The sequence below is a fragment of the Pediculus humanus genome, genomic scaffold (assembly GCF_000006295.1).
Source record: "Pediculus humanus corporis 1103172107368 genomic scaffold, whole genome shotgun sequence".
NCBI lineage: Eukaryota > Metazoa > Arthropoda > Insecta > Psocodea > Pediculidae > Pediculus > Pediculus humanus.
This window is the reverse complement of record NW_002986996.1, coordinates 57,505-72,504: the sequence shown is the minus strand read 5'-3', so window position 1 is coordinate 72,504 and position 15,000 is coordinate 57,505. Positions and strand designations below refer to the sequence as shown.

Genomic DNA, 15,000 nt, shown 5'->3' with positions numbered 1-15,000 from the left:
ATTATCACTGTCGCCAACAGTGACATAAGATATAACATTTTTCCGATGTTCACGGAGACTCCGATTATTACTGCTTTTAAATAATAAATTTTTATTATAAAATTAATTTTTTCGTGTTTAAAAACTAAAATGATTTTTTTTTTTTTTTTTTTTTACCTTTTTCCAGGAGTTTCATCATCACTATCGGATATGGTAATTACGGACACCGCAGGAGAAGGAGTGTCTTCAATTGTTATCGTTTGCTGACGATTGCCATTCACACCCTGCGCGACAATTAATAAAAAAAGGTAAGTTATTATTATTTTAATAAAATAAATGTTCGAAAATCGTTTTGAATTCGTCATTACCTGTGTGCCAGTTTGCTGATGCCAATAGTTAGGACTTCCATTTTGACCGTGCGGCGGGGCTCTGTGGTGCGTATCCCTATGAGTTCTTTGATTTTCATTCGGGGGCGTTCCTTCTTTAACCCTTTTTTTAACGGGACTTAATTGCGTAACTTCTTTCTTAGGATCGTGTCTACTGGGCACAGATAAATGATGATAAGAATGTCCTTGAGAAGGCTGCAAAAAAAAAAAAAGAAAAAATTTTAAACCTTATTATTTTGCATCTTTTACAAGTCTTAAGCCTTACTTAATAATCAAATTACAAAAGCCTACGTACAGTAAAATAAAATAATAAAAAATTGGATTCACGACAACAATCAATCATTTTTATACACTTTGATAATTTAACAGATTACATAAAAAATTAATTTTGGAAAATTTGGAAAATTTAATCGTGAAAAAAAGAGCATAATTCCATAACTCAAAAAAATTAAAAAAACAATTTTGGAACAAGGTAAGGATTAAGTTATTACCAAATTAAAGAGAAATACGTGATTTAATTTGGGTTTACAAACGGATCTGACGGTTAAATCCGAAACAATAACATTGTGCGAACGACAAGTTAATACACTTCTGGTGCATGCATGCATATTATGAGTCAACGGCCAGGGCATTACAGTAACGCAAGGAACTGTAGGAAGGGTATCATGATATGATACAGAAGCATGGAATTGAAGTTTACACTACAATAAAAAAATTATTTGTAGTAATGCGTTTTCCTCTCTCAAAGGTAAAGACTAATGATAAAAAATACTTTTTTTTTTTTTTTTTTCCCATTACCTGCTGCTGGTAATGATGATGGTGATGATGATGATGTGAACTAGATTTGTGATTGGGTCTTTTCGAATTCCAACTGTTGTGCGAATGATGTTCAACTATGTTGGGCTCAGCGTAAACTTCGGGTCCCACGTCCACGGGGAAAACGGGTCGTTGCTCCTTTAATTATAAGAAAAAAATTATATCGAATGTAAAATTGATTTTTTTAAAAAAAAAATAATTTAAGGTTATTAGTAAATTAGTAAATACCTGCAAAATAGCAGTTGAATCAACGGCTATTAGTGGTCGACCCCAATCTGATTCGCTTATTTGCTGTATCGCATGTTGAGTCGGCCACGATGGAACAAGAGTCATTTGTCGCCCGCTACCAGCTGGCCATGAGGTATGAACTGCGTTTGCGAGTAACATTTGCCGCCCGGAAGGTTCGACCATTGATACAGGAACATATTGCTGCTGCCCGCCCACCTGTAAACCGAGTTACATACGGTCGTTAACGTCGAACGTAGTACAGAACGAAAAATTTTCAAAAACATTTTTTTTGACAAAAATTTACGTTTTGAGATATTATGGTAGGCTGTATTTGAAGCTGTGGAGCCGGTTGTTGAGCTACTACCGTAACATGTTTAGCAGGGGAACCCATTCCTTGATAACCAGACGGACATAATATAGACGAGACAAGTTGATGACCTGAACTACTGTATTGACGTCGTCCATTGTACAAGTGATACTAAAAAAGAAGCACGTAATAATTTTTGTAATGACTTTGTAACCGAGGAGTCTATTGTTAGTAATAGTAATAATAATAATAATTATAATACTAATTACCAAATTTTCTGTTGGAAACCCAGGTCTTTGAACTTGATTGTTGAAAGTTAGAGTCACGTTTCCGTTTGACGAAGGAACGAGATTGACGAGTGGAGGAGCTTGAGTTGCAGATTGATGATGATTTGATGAGGTGGAACCATTAAATCCGTTTCTGCGGCAAACCTAATTTAAAAAAAAAAAAATATTTTGAAAAATTTAAACTGTACCCGTTCGCAAAAAAAAATTAACAAAAAATTAACAAGAACTTTTTAATATTACCTCCATCATTTGCACACTAGCCTTCACGTTATTACAATGGGCGTAATCTACAAGATGAGCTAAAGTAACAAAAGCGTGATTTAAAGCTTCTCCCGGCATTATTCTTCTTTCCTGCACGAAAAAATTAATAATATCTTAAAACTATATAAACCTTTTAAATATGTCAATTTTTTAAGGGAAACGTATTAATTAACGATGATGATAATAATAATAAAAAGTCATAAATATTGCCACCTGGTCCATGGTTAACATTCTTTTTAACAGATCAATAAATTCTCTTCTATCGGCTTTTTCAGCGAGAAGTTCTCCTCCCTCAAGATCCGTTGGAACGTTAACTTGTCCAATATCATCCAAACAATTAAATATGTACTTTCGCGCTTCTTTCGATTTGATTCCGGTTTCAGATTCGTGTTCTTCAGGAGTCTACAAAAAAAAAATTTCCACAACGTTGTAAAACTTCTAAATTAAAATTAAATTAATTATGTCTTCTTCCTCGTGTTTACTTTTAATCTCCAGAAAGGGTAAGTACTATCCATATCTCTATAAAAAAATTTAGTGGTTTTAGAGGCGTTATTTAACATGTTCTCCGTCGGCAAACCCTGGGTTTGACTGATGTATCGTATCTGATCGTATTCCGATGAGCCAGGATAGAGAGGCCAGCCTAAAAACAATTCAGCTACAACACAGCCTAATGACCACATGTCGATTGCTTCGCAAAAAGGTAGACCTTAAAGAAAGATAATTTTTTTGTATTAATTACTGTTTTTTTTTATTATTTTTTTTTCGTTCAATTTTATTTAAATACTTACCTAATATTATTTCTGGAGCTCTGTAATATCTCGACTGCAAATACGTATTGCATACGGCTTTTGAAACGTGAGAAGCACTACCGAAATCGATGACCTTAACTCTATAGGGTTGCCTAGTAGGATCTACCAACATGATATTTTCCGGCTTTAAATCGGCATGAATTAATCCGAGTTGCTGAAATTAAAATTTTTCTCTTATTAGTAAAAAAAAAAAAAAAAAAGGAATAAAACAAAAACGCGATGGGCATTCTTGCCAACAACACAAAACAAAAAAAATTCACCTTCAATTTTAGCAAAGCAGTTAAAACTTGTTGCAAAATCGGCCTTATGTATTTAAGAGGTAGAGGACTAAATTTATTTTGCTTGAGAAAATCATATAGATTTTGTTCAAGCATTTCAAACACCAAACAAGTGTGACTTTTATGTTGAAAACATTCGTAAGCTCGTACAAAATTGAATTCGTCTGCATTTTCTTGACTTAAACGCGACAGAATCGAAACCTAAAACAAAAATGTTGAACCATATTGAACATTTTTATTTGGTTCCTTTAATTTAAACCTTTTCAATCGGACAATGCGTTCTACATTAACTCACTTCAATTTGTCCTTGTCTGGCGTAAGAAGGATGATTTTTTAATATTTTGATGGCGACTATTTCGTTGGTACCTTTTTTCCAACATTTGACGACTTGGCCAAACGTTCCGCGACCGAGAAACTCGAGTACCTCATATTGAGTCGTCATTGAATAAAGTACCTCGTGCTGTACAAGTTGATAGTCACCATCTGCTCCTGAGCTTTGCTGCGTTTGGGGAGCGGGAGCAGCCCCCGCGCCCCCCGTCTTCCCGTGGGCCGTCGTTGTGGTGCTTTGACCCCCCGCACCATCACCTTCCCCGCCGCAACACTTGCGCTAAAACACAATAAATTATCATTTTAATTATTTTCACATCATTTGAAGTTTAAAAAAAAAAAAAAAAAAAAAAAGGATAAAACTGGGACACAACAAAATTTTTTTTAAATTTAACACAAAAGTTGTTTTTTTCCTTTTTACCTTCCTCCTGATTTTAACACCAAACACCTAATAATAATAATAAAACTTTTTCGTAAATTTAATATATAAATGTGCGCATCGATACTAAACACTAACTCGTCATTTTTTTTTTTTTTTTTTTTTTTTTTACATTTTCCAATGATTAAAATTAGCAAGTTATTTTTTAACACCGATTATATTTTCCAATAATTTTCATTTACAAAAAAAAAAAAAAAAAAAAACAAAATGCATAAAAAAAAAAAATCGAAATCCAATAACTCTCTCGAGGGCCTTAACAAAATATTATGTTAACTTAGAACATCAAGATATTTTTTCGATAAGATTAAAACAACGCTCGAAGGTCATGACTTAGGCAAGCATTTTAATTAGTAACAAAACAAACACAAAAACTAACAAATTAAAACCAACCAACGATAGGAAAAAAAATAAAAATAAAAAAAAAGCAAAAAAATGAAAAAAACACCTATACCTTTTAGATCCCATTTTAAAAAAAAAAATATATGTATATGTAGACATATTTTCTTACAAAGTAAATCAGTTGGTTACGGTGATGCAATCGAACACAACAACATATTTATCACACAATTAATATGTCTGTGATAAGAGTTTAAGCTCATTTATTATAACCCCCATTTGTTATTGAATATTTTATTTTATTTTATTTTAGAAAAGAAGCAATTTTTTTAATTCAAGCTAAATAATAATAATAATAATAATAATAAAGCCTTACCCGGCCTTTCCCGCGAATAATTTTAAACTCTGTATAACAACAAATCGTCCAAATCCTGCAAATGTTTTATTAAATTTAGCAAATATACAAAAAAAAAGAAAAAAATTTTTTAAGAAATTTATTTTGTGACATGGCAAATTGTGATAAGGAATGATGATATTATGACTTGAAAACATTTTCTTAACCACATTGAGTGAATATATAAAGCCAACGAGAGAGTGTGTGTGTGTGTATTTCATCTCAAAACTACTTCCGCAACTAAACAAAAACCTAATAATATGTTTGATAATACCAAAATTGAAATTTTAACTAATATTATTTATAAATGACAATAATACCAATGATGCTTATATAAAAATTAATAATGTGACATATTATTACAACTATTTTTGTTACAAAACAAAAACTTTTTTATCTACGTCATACGAAAAGTAAACAAATAAACTAAAAAACTAAAAAACTAAAAAAAACGAAATTAAAAAATTTTCCATCTCGAAAAATAATAAGGATAATTTACCTTTTGTCCGCAGCGGTGATAAGTATCTAACAATTTGATGGTGGAGGCACGAACCAATGTCTGAGGCATTGCCCCATTTTGAGGGCTTCTTCCATCGGTGGAGCCATTTTTATTTGTAGACCTCCTCGCTGAACTTGTTCTGCTGCTTGAATTTATACAATCAATGTTTGAGTTTAAACTCGATGATATAAACGAACTGTCCGAGTTCTTGATAAAATGACCATCGCTAAACTTTTCATGACTCTTATGAATACTATTTGCGTAACTAACCAAATTTCTATTTATCACTCCAGCATAATTTTCCGTACAGTTTGTTGTTTTTAATGAACAATTTTTACTATTTGAATATTTTTCATCTTTTATTTTGGTCACATAACCATCGATTTGTACTTTGCTCGTCGGTACGATAAAATTTTCGTTATTTTTCACGACGGAAAAACAACCGTTATTTTTTTCACCAGCCACATAACTGTCATAAGTTGCATCTAATTTCCTCCTCTTGAGTACGTGAACGGTCGAAGAATCGGAGAAACTCCCTGAATGTGAGTGACTATTTGAATGTGTATTGTTAACAATTCCGCCGAGGCCTTGATGGGGAGCAGTAGAGTGGATAAACATGTCACATCCATATGAACTCTGTAATTATATTATCAAAAGAAATAAAATAATGTAATGAACGTAATTACAAGGAAAAATTGTGATTTGTTTTGTTTTTTTTTTTTTAAAATAATTTGTCGATTTTCATATTTGTATATGTGAAAAAAAAAAAAAAAAAAAAAAAAACATTTTACTGTAACATATGTGAATTGATAAGAAAATTTTGTTAGCTCTTTCTCGATTCCTAAATTATTTACAGCCTTGTAAAACATACATACATATGTATGCATATTAAAAATATAGGGATACCAAATAATAATTTTAAGTTTGTTTTAATTCAGAACCAAGATGTAATAATATGGAATAGCTTATTTTGCCATTGGATAATAGCATTCACTTAATCAAAATAAACTATCATTGTAGCATTTACTCTGGTGGCAAACTGCCAATGTTAAATTATATGGGTCAAAAGTCAAGTGTGCTCTTTTTTTTCATCATAAAAGTTTTTTTATCTAATCAGGCATTAAAAAATTTTATTAAATAAAAACAAAATATATATATACACAATTATATTGTTTTTAGTAAATTAAAATAACTATATTTTTTTATTTTATTAGTCATTAAAGGAGTTTTTGTATTATTAAAAAAATGTGCATAAATCATATTAAAAATAGGCAACAAAAAAAAAAAAAAATTAACTGGGATTTCTTTTTTTTTTTTGTAGTGTAATTTGTATATTTATTAAAAATACCTTAAATGTTGTGACTTACAAGTGCAATTTATGACCTGTATTTCAAAATATGTTTTTACAACCAAAACATTATTTAGTTTCTTCTTTACTATTATAATATGGGGAAAAAACTAAAGTTTACAAACATCTTAATACTAATGTCTAGAGACACTAAAAACAAGTAGGACATTGCCTCAATACTTTTAAAAAATTCATCGTAGCCACCACCAATAAATATTTAATAAGCTTTAAATGCAAAACTAAATAATGCAAATTATCACCTTTCGATTCGATGTTCAGCCACCATCGACTCCTTTATCATTTCAATTAACATACGGAACAAAGGAGAACATTCACTGCCGCCGCCATTTTAAGGAGGTGACGGGCGTTTCGAAGTTTTTAATATCCTTTTCCGAATATAGGACAACAAACGTAGACTATAATGTGACTCCGATATTAGTTTAAACACTGAAAATTATAGATATATATCCACGCACTAAACAGTTTTTATATTTTTACTTCGAATGTTATCTTTTCAATATCCTTGCATAATTTTCTACGTACTTCTTTCTGCAGTCACCGCCGTCTCATACTAGCTTTTTAAAGAATGAAACAGATTACAAAATGAGAATGAACTTAGTGTTTGTTAAAAGCAGTAGATGTCTCTTTTGTACAGTTTTTTATAAGTTTTTTTTTACCAAAAAAAATTATTTTCATGTAACTAAACGATTATTATAGTATTCTATTAGCTTTTTTAAATTTACTATAAAATAATTACTTTTTTTTAATAATTCACGTAAATGTAAAAAAATTTAATCTGTTAATCACCGTTCCGAAATGCCGTACTAAATGACTCAGAGAAACGTCCGTAACTGTTGAGCACAGAGAATGTAAAAGTATTACTCTATGGAATATGATTGTGTAGTTTTCATTTCTATAGTTTTGTTAGCCTTATAATTTACGCTAATCATGGTAAGTTTAATTTGTATTATTTAAAATGAATTTTGTTGTGTATCTAATCGAAAATGTTGTAAAAACTGTAAAACTATACTTTTTATACTTTCCTTTCTTTGTTCTAATGCGATTTACATAAGAAAATGATCAAGGAATAGTATAGAAAGAAATAGTAATGAAGACACCGGATAACAATAATTTTTAATATTTATACCTATTTGGTACTTACATCGGCTTATCTTACAAAAATAATACTCACAACTGCTTAAAACTAATTTAAAATTTCTATATTTAATATTTCGAAAAAAAAAAAATCTTATTTAATTTACTGTATTACCATTTTAGTTCAGAAATCAGTATGACAGTGATGTTACAGTTTGGAGCCCTCAGGGCAGGTTACATCAAGTTGAATATGCAATGGAAGCTGTCAAATTGGGATCAGCTACAGTTGGCTTAAAAAATAAAACCCATGCTGTTTTAATTGCTCTCAAAAGAGCTTCAAGCGAATTGTCAGCTCATCAGAAAAAAATTATACCAATTGATAGCCACATTGGAATCTCTATATCAGGATTAACAGCTGATGCTAGAATACTAAGGCAAGTGATAATATATTAGTAAATGTATTGAAAATTACTATAATGTTCTCTTGATTTTAATTTTCTGTTTCTTATTTGAATAGTCGCTACATGAGAACAGAGTGTTTAAACCATAAATATGTCCATGATGAAGAATTACCAGTTAGTCGTTTAATTACAAATATTGGAAATAAAATGCAAGTTTGCACTCAAAGATATGACAAGAGGCCTTATGGTGTAGGATTACTAATTGCTGGTTTTGATGTAAGATTTATAGTTAATTTAGTAATTAAAAATTAACTTTGGTCACAAATTTTTTTGCATAATTAATTTTTATTTTGATAATTTCTTTATAAGGATCAAGGCCCACACATTTATCAAACATGTCCCTCTGCCAATTATTTCGATTGTAAAGCTATGGCAATAGGATCTAGGTCTCAGAGTGCAAGAACATATTTAGAAAAACATTTAGAAGAGTTTGCCAGTTGTGGTACAGATGAATTGATTAAACATGGACTTCGAGCATTAAGAGACACTCTTCCCAACGAAGTCGAGTTAAATTCAAAAGTAAAACCCAAATTTTATTTTACCAACAAACTCATATTTGAATAAAAATAAATTAAAATTTATTTGGGTAATTTTTTTTTTAGAACGTATCTATCGGAGTCGTAGGAAAAGATACAAAGTTTGATGTGTTTGATGAACAATTAACCGGTCATTATTTGAGCATGGTCGAAGGAGAGGAACGTCGTGCGGGTCGTCCTTCTGATGATGACCCTCGACCTCCTCACGGAGATCAACCAAGGGATGGTGAAAGTGTACCGGATGTTGATGATGCGGATAACGAAATCCCAATGGACACCGAATAATCATCATAAATCAATGCATCAAACTGTATTTTTTTTTTTTTTGTTTAACTCATTGTCTAACTTTAATTGTGTTTTTTTTTTTTTTTTTTTTTTTTTTTGTATTCCAGTAAAAATCTTTTTATAAATTTAAAATTCTTTTTAAATCTTTTTCACTTTTTCAACATTCCGAATTTATTTTAAATATGCAAAAACGAAACATAAAAAAAAAACTAATTAATTATGTTTTTGTAATGATTATATTTCAATTTTTATTATAATAATCAAACAAAATTTTGTTTATTATTTTCCGGTGGCGGGGGGTGGGGTGGGGGTGGGGTAAAAAGATTAATTTTTAAAAAAAAAAAAAAGGTTTTTATTATTATTTAATTAAAATAATTTTTCAATTCGTTTAGGTATGATGGGAGGAAAAAAATAAGGAAACGATTAGAAAAGAAAAAAAAATATAAAATATATATTTCAACGTAAATTCAATAACAAATTATTATTATTATTATTATTATTAATATTATCATTATTTTATTTTTTTTTTACAATCATATTAATTTAATAATAATCTTATAAATAAGATAGATTTAATGTTTGTTTGTTTGTTTGTTTGTTGATATTTTGAAACGATGATGATGTGGTTGTGGTGGTGGTTGTGACTATGACGTCATCGTCGTATTTTAAACTAATGTATCTAATATATAACCTTGTGATATGTAGGGTTGTTCGACGCTAGTAGGACTACTGCTATACATAGAACATAAACCCGAAGTATCTGATGATGTACTAGAATCAGTATCATTTAAAATGGTTCCTTTGGTTTTAACTATTGTACTGTGAGGATAAACGTTGGTTAAAGGAGGAGGAGGAGGAGGAAGAGGAAGAGAAGGAAGAGGAGGATGAATGGACCTCGTAATATCATTAGATCGTGAATAAGCAGTCTTTATTAAGTCGTAACTATTTGGTAATGGAGTCGATGTAACGTAATTTTGATTTGGTTCGTGATATGATTGATCGTAAATCGGCAAACCAATAGAATTAAGGTAATTATTTTCATCTGATGGTATATTATCAACGGATCGACAGAAATTATTATTATTATTATTACTAATATTTTGATTTGTATTACCGTAATTTAAATAATAATAATTATTACCGTTCGACCGTTCGTGATTGTTTTGCACGAACTTTTGCGAATCGATGATTTTAACATCGTCCGTATTTTTAAAAAATTGTTTTTGTTTACGATTTTTTAAAATTCCTTTTAATGCACCCACGGGAACGGTTGTCGTTGTCGTCGTCGTCGTCGTCGTCGTCGGGAGTCCCGATTCTTTATTATCTAAATTTTCACAGCTTTGAACTTTATCTTCGAATGAAATTTTAACAGTCTTTGGTTTGAATTGTTGTTGTTGTTGAACTTTTTTATCAATGACGTCATCATCGATTTTTTCATTGCTTTGGTTGTTGTTATTATTACTAAATAATTCTGATTGGTGAGGTAAATGGTAATTTATTGAACACGTATTATTATTATCTGTACAGGTAGATGGTAATGGTGGTGGTATTGATGCATTTCCGTCTGTTTGTAAATTCGTAGTTTTAGTAAAACTGTTAAAATTTATTTTTTCTTCATCGCATTCGTTTCCGGTATTATTCTCCGTTGTTTTTTTCTCTCTCATGTTTATCATTTCGTTAAGCATATCCTGTTCTAGATTCGTCCTTTCCAAATCGGATATTAATTTTGTTAAACAATTACGCTTTTGTTCGACTCTTTCATCTTCTTCAATTAATTTCGTAAAATTATTATAAATTTCTTTACTGTTATGATCGAGATCGGATTTAAGCGTTTCTAAATTTTTTTTTATTTCATGGTAATCATTTTCGTCGTTCAAACCGTCGTCTTCACCAGAATGATCCATCCATGATTTTTTATCCTGAACGTCGACGACGTTTTCTCCTTCCTTATCCCCATCATTTATTTTTTCTTTGGTCAACCTGTAATTATCATTTTGATATTTTTTTATTTTCAAATGTAAACGTACTAAATTTTCTTCTTCCTTTTCCAATTTTTTATTTATTTTGAATACTTTTTCCCATATTTCAATTTGACTTTGAATTTTCCGAAGTTCCACAACTTCTTCCGAACTCTCTCTTTTTATTTTTTCGCTTTTCTTTTCCATTCCGTCGACATTTTCTAGGGAATTGTCGCTGAGGGTACGCTTTATCGTTATTTCCGATTTGTATTCCTGAGATCTGCTTTCGCTTTTAGACCTTGCCGTTTTTTTGTGGATTTTTAATATCGAACGATTCGAATGAGTTTTGTATTCGTCGTGACTTCGTCGAACTTGTTCCGGATTTTCTTTCTCATTAATTTTCTCATTGACATCATCCGATTCAAGTTCAGTCTCGAAGGATAAATTTTTTTTTTTTATTCCAATCATTAATTGATCGCTTCCAACTTCTGTATTGACTCCACTATCGTCTGCTTTTTCTTCATCGACTTCGGCTGGTATTTCGGCATCTTTTAAACTTCCCAAATAAGTTTCCAATAAATAATTTCGACCGTTTTTTTCAATTCTTTCCCTGTGTCTTTCCTGTTCAATTGATTCTATTTGTTCTTCTCTTTCTTTGAGTTTTTGTAATTGATTTTGTATTGTCGCTCCTTGTGCCAATATCAATTTCATGAGTTTTTCTATATTTTCCGAATTTCTTATCCTATGTTTAGATTCACGTTTCGAACAACATTTCGTAGGTTTTTTCCCGTGTCCCTTTGGATCCGTATATTCCGGTAGAAGGGTAGAATGTAATTTTCCCGTGCTCGGACAATGGTAACTTTTTTTATTTGACTTTTTACGACAATTAACGTTTTCGTTGTTAACGTAAATTTCATCATCATTATCGTCGTGGTAATTATCGTTTTTTAAATTATAATTTTCACTTATTTCCGTTGGTTTTGTTTTTCCAACCCCGTAGTAAAAATCATCGTATTCTTTCGTTTCGAATTGACCCAATTCGGCCAAACGACGGGGATGTAATGCTTCAGAATAAGTGAGTGGAGTTTTCCCATTTCCACGAATTTTATTTCTTTTTCTTCTCATCGATGGAAAACTTCCGCTTCCGACAGGACTTCCACGACCGCTATCAACTTCGTTTTCGATTCTTCTCAAACAAAGTCTTACTTCTTTTTTTTCGTATCCCCAATGAGACCATATCTAAAAATATATCGAAAATTAAATCGTATTCTTCGACAAACAACAAACAACCAATAATAATAATAATAATAATAAATTAATTTTACCTTTAATATTTTAGAATTTTCATCCAGTGGTCTTTCGACTTTACGCCATCTTTCCATAATTGTAAAATCTTTAACTTCCGTTTTATCTATTCCTTCTCCTTCCAAAAGTACTTGGATGACATCTTTACAAGTCGTCTTTTTGTCGAGTCCCGACAACCATCGAATTTCCCCATTTACCCATATTGGAATTTCTGTTGACATTCTCTCGCCTTCATGTGTTAACTGAAAGTTGACGACAAACAAACAAACAAAAAAATTATTATCATCGTTAAAACGTTGTTTTTATAATGCGATATCGTGTTTGGGGGAAAATGGGGGAGGGGGGGAAATTTAATTTTTAAACAATAAAATAAATCGTTTTTAAAAAGTTTCACCATGGGGACAATTAAAAAGTAAAAAAATAACCGGTCGATAAAATTAATTTTTACTTAAATTGTGTCATTTTATATCATTACAAATCAACATTTTTACACACGCGCACACACACACGTGGGGGTATCAAATAAAGTAATAAAATTTTTTTTTTTTTTTTTCACTTGAATGATTCAATCTTCGTAACTTGATTTGATTTTTTTTTTTTTTTTTTTAAAGGTAGACAAGAAAAGAAGAGTTTATTGTACTTTCTAACAACATCATGTTCAAGTAAGTAAATCTCGATTTACTCATTTAATTAAGATTTTTTTTTTTTTTATTTATTTATTTACAGTGAAAGTGTATTTTATAACAAAAAAAAAAAAACTATCAATTTCCAAATAATAATAATAATAATAATAATAAAACAAACGACGAATGATTACGAAAAAAAAACGTTTTTTTATTATTAATATCAATTTTTTTTATTTATTTGACAATTTAAATAATTAAATTTAAATTTAAATTTAAACCGAATAAAAAAAAACTTTCCATTTTAAACAAACTGGAAAAACGTATGTGATAATAATAATAATAATAATTTTTAAATTCCAATTTAATTTATTATTAACAAACAAAAGGAAAGAAAAATTAATTCAAAAATTTCCCTTTTTTATTCAATGATGCTCTCGTATTCAAATTTACCAAAAAAAAAATTAATTTATAAAATGAATTGATTTAACAAACAACAAACAAACAAACAAACAAACGATTATTCATTCGGATTAACGATTTCGTTGATGAAGAAAAAAAAAAATTGGCGGAAACGTTTTTTTTTTTTTCTTTGGTTGAATTTTCTTTAAAATGATTTCATTGAGTTTAAATGAAAGACGTAAAACTCGGTTGTTCTTTTTCTTTTTTTTTTTAAACTTTTGTGTGTGTGTGTGTGTGCGTGTGCGTGTGTGAGTGTGTGTAATTACTCATTCCTCAAACAAGTCGAGGCTGTTGAACTTTATATGGTCTTAAACTTCCGCTGTTACCATATATACACACACACAAATAAATGATATTTTAAAAAATTTTTCGTGTCTTAAAAAAAAAACTATTGTCCTTATTCTCGTCGTCGTCCTCGTCGTCGTCGTCGTCGTCGACGTCATCCGCCATTTTATTCTCCAGTTTAATTTTTTTTTCCTTTTTTTCCCTCCGAATTTTTTTTTTTTTTTTTACAATACGTTCAAAAGCAAATAAAAAAAAAAAAAAAAAAAAAAACATACCGTCGTCTGTGATGTTTTTTTTTTTTTACGTTGTTAAAATTTTCTTTTTCCTCCCCCTCCCTCCCCCATTCCCCACCCCTCTTCGTTTTCAGACGATTATAAAATATATACGTTTATGTATACGTTTTTTTTTTTTTAAATTATTTTTTTATTTATTTATTTCGTTTTTTTTTATTTATTGTATATATTTTTTTCCTTTTATTGAATTTTTTTTCTTTCTTTCCTCCTCCCCTCCTCCTCTTCACCCTTCGCCCCCTCCCCAATAAAAGTTTTCCATTTACGAGATTTATGTTAAACGACGACTCATGATAATCAATAAAAAAAAAAAAAAAACAGAAAAAAAAATTGAATATAAATTCCTAATAATATGACTTTAATAACTATTAAATTGTCATAATATAATAGAAGCAATAATAATAATAATATTGTATATGTATACACCCACGCTCGCACGCGCACGCACGCATACACGCAATCGTAATGCAAATGTGTAAACGTTTCTTTTCATATAAAATTTTTTTTTTTTTTTTTTTTTTTTTTTAAGAAACATGCCCAACAGAAATTTTTTTATTTACTTATTTGTACCGTACCTTACTCCCCTCCCCCCCTCCTCTTCCACAGTTTCTCATTTCAAATAACAAACGACAAACTGTTTGTAGAAAAAGGTCAAAATTTATTGTTAAAAAAAAACAAAAAAAATTAACCGAAAACGCGAAAAAAAAAAATTTTTTTTAATTTTAAAAATGGCGGCGGTGGTGGTGGTAAAGACAAACGGTTTTAATTTTTTGTTTTCACCGAATCATTTTTTATTACTGATGTTTCAAATTTACGTAATTAACGGAACATCCGGTACTTTCGAAAAAAAAAAAAAAAGAAAAATGGTTGTTCTTACAAATTGAAGACATCATTTTAAAAAAAAAAAAAAAAAGTTATTATCATTATCATCATTATTATTTTTTTGTCGTTAGTTCATTAGTTCGAAATAAATAATTAAAATAATAATAATAATAATAATTTTATT

General features: G+C 29.9%; 4 protein-coding genes across 4 annotated transcripts in view; 1 reads left to right on the top strand and 3 right to left on the bottom strand.

The window, feature by feature from the left end:
• The window catches only part of Phum_PHUM005730 (hipk, putative), a gene marked incomplete at its 3' end in the record, with an annotated part of 7,375 nt that extends 1,393 nt beyond the window's left edge, over positions 1-5,982 (bottom strand). Inside the window, exons 1-15 of the mRNA XM_002422635.1 lie at positions 5,347-5,982; positions 3,647-3,958; positions 3,334-3,552; positions 3,053-3,227; positions 2,747-2,970; positions 2,478-2,666; positions 2,244-2,354; positions 1,986-2,147; positions 1,714-1,887; positions 1,410-1,625; positions 1,164-1,319; positions 857-1,066; positions 348-560; positions 157-263; positions 1-70 (exon numbers count right to left, since the gene is read on the bottom strand). The exon at positions 1-70 is cut by the window's left edge and continues 295 nt beyond it. Coding sequence (XP_002422680.1) covers positions 1-70; positions 157-263; positions 348-560; positions 857-1,066; positions 1,164-1,319; positions 1,410-1,625; positions 1,714-1,887; positions 1,986-2,147; positions 2,244-2,354; positions 2,478-2,666; positions 2,747-2,970; positions 3,053-3,227; positions 3,334-3,552; positions 3,647-3,958; positions 5,347-5,964 — 3,156 coding nt within the window. The 5' untranslated portion in view covers positions 5,965-5,982. The remainder of the gene's footprint in view (positions 71-156; positions 264-347; positions 561-856; positions 1,067-1,163; positions 1,320-1,409; positions 1,626-1,713; positions 1,888-1,985; positions 2,148-2,243; positions 2,355-2,477; positions 2,667-2,746; positions 2,971-3,052; positions 3,228-3,333; positions 3,553-3,646; positions 3,959-5,346) is intronic.
• A 1,688-nt stretch (positions 5,983-7,670) lies between these two features.
• Positions 7,671-9,071, top strand: Phum_PHUM005720 (proteasome subunit alpha type, putative; the record flags this gene model as incomplete). Its single annotated transcript, XM_002422634.1, has 5 exons — positions 7,671-7,712; positions 7,973-8,223; positions 8,307-8,466; positions 8,560-8,769; positions 8,853-9,071. The coding sequence occupies 5 exons, from the start codon at positions 7,671-7,673 to the stop codon at positions 9,069-9,071; spliced, it is 882 nt and encodes a 293-aa protein (XP_002422679.1).
• A 665-nt stretch (positions 9,072-9,736) lies between these two features.
• Phum_PHUM005710 (synaptonemal complex protein, putative) lies at positions 9,737-12,555 on the bottom strand (the record flags this gene model as incomplete). Its single annotated transcript, XM_002422633.1, has 2 exons — positions 9,737-12,268; positions 12,355-12,555. 2 exons carry the CDS (start codon positions 12,553-12,555, stop codon positions 9,737-9,739), a joined length of 2,733 nt encoding a protein of 910 aa, XP_002422678.1.
• Positions 12,556-14,788: 2,233 nt separating this feature from the next.
• The window catches only part of Phum_PHUM005700 (uncharacterized protein), a gene marked incomplete at both ends in the record, with an annotated part of 518 nt that continues 306 nt past the window's right edge, over positions 14,789-15,000 (bottom strand). The window contains one exon of the mRNA XM_002422632.1: positions 14,789-14,831. Coding sequence (XP_002422677.1) covers positions 14,789-14,831 — 43 coding nt within the window. The remainder of the gene's footprint in view (positions 14,832-15,000) is intronic.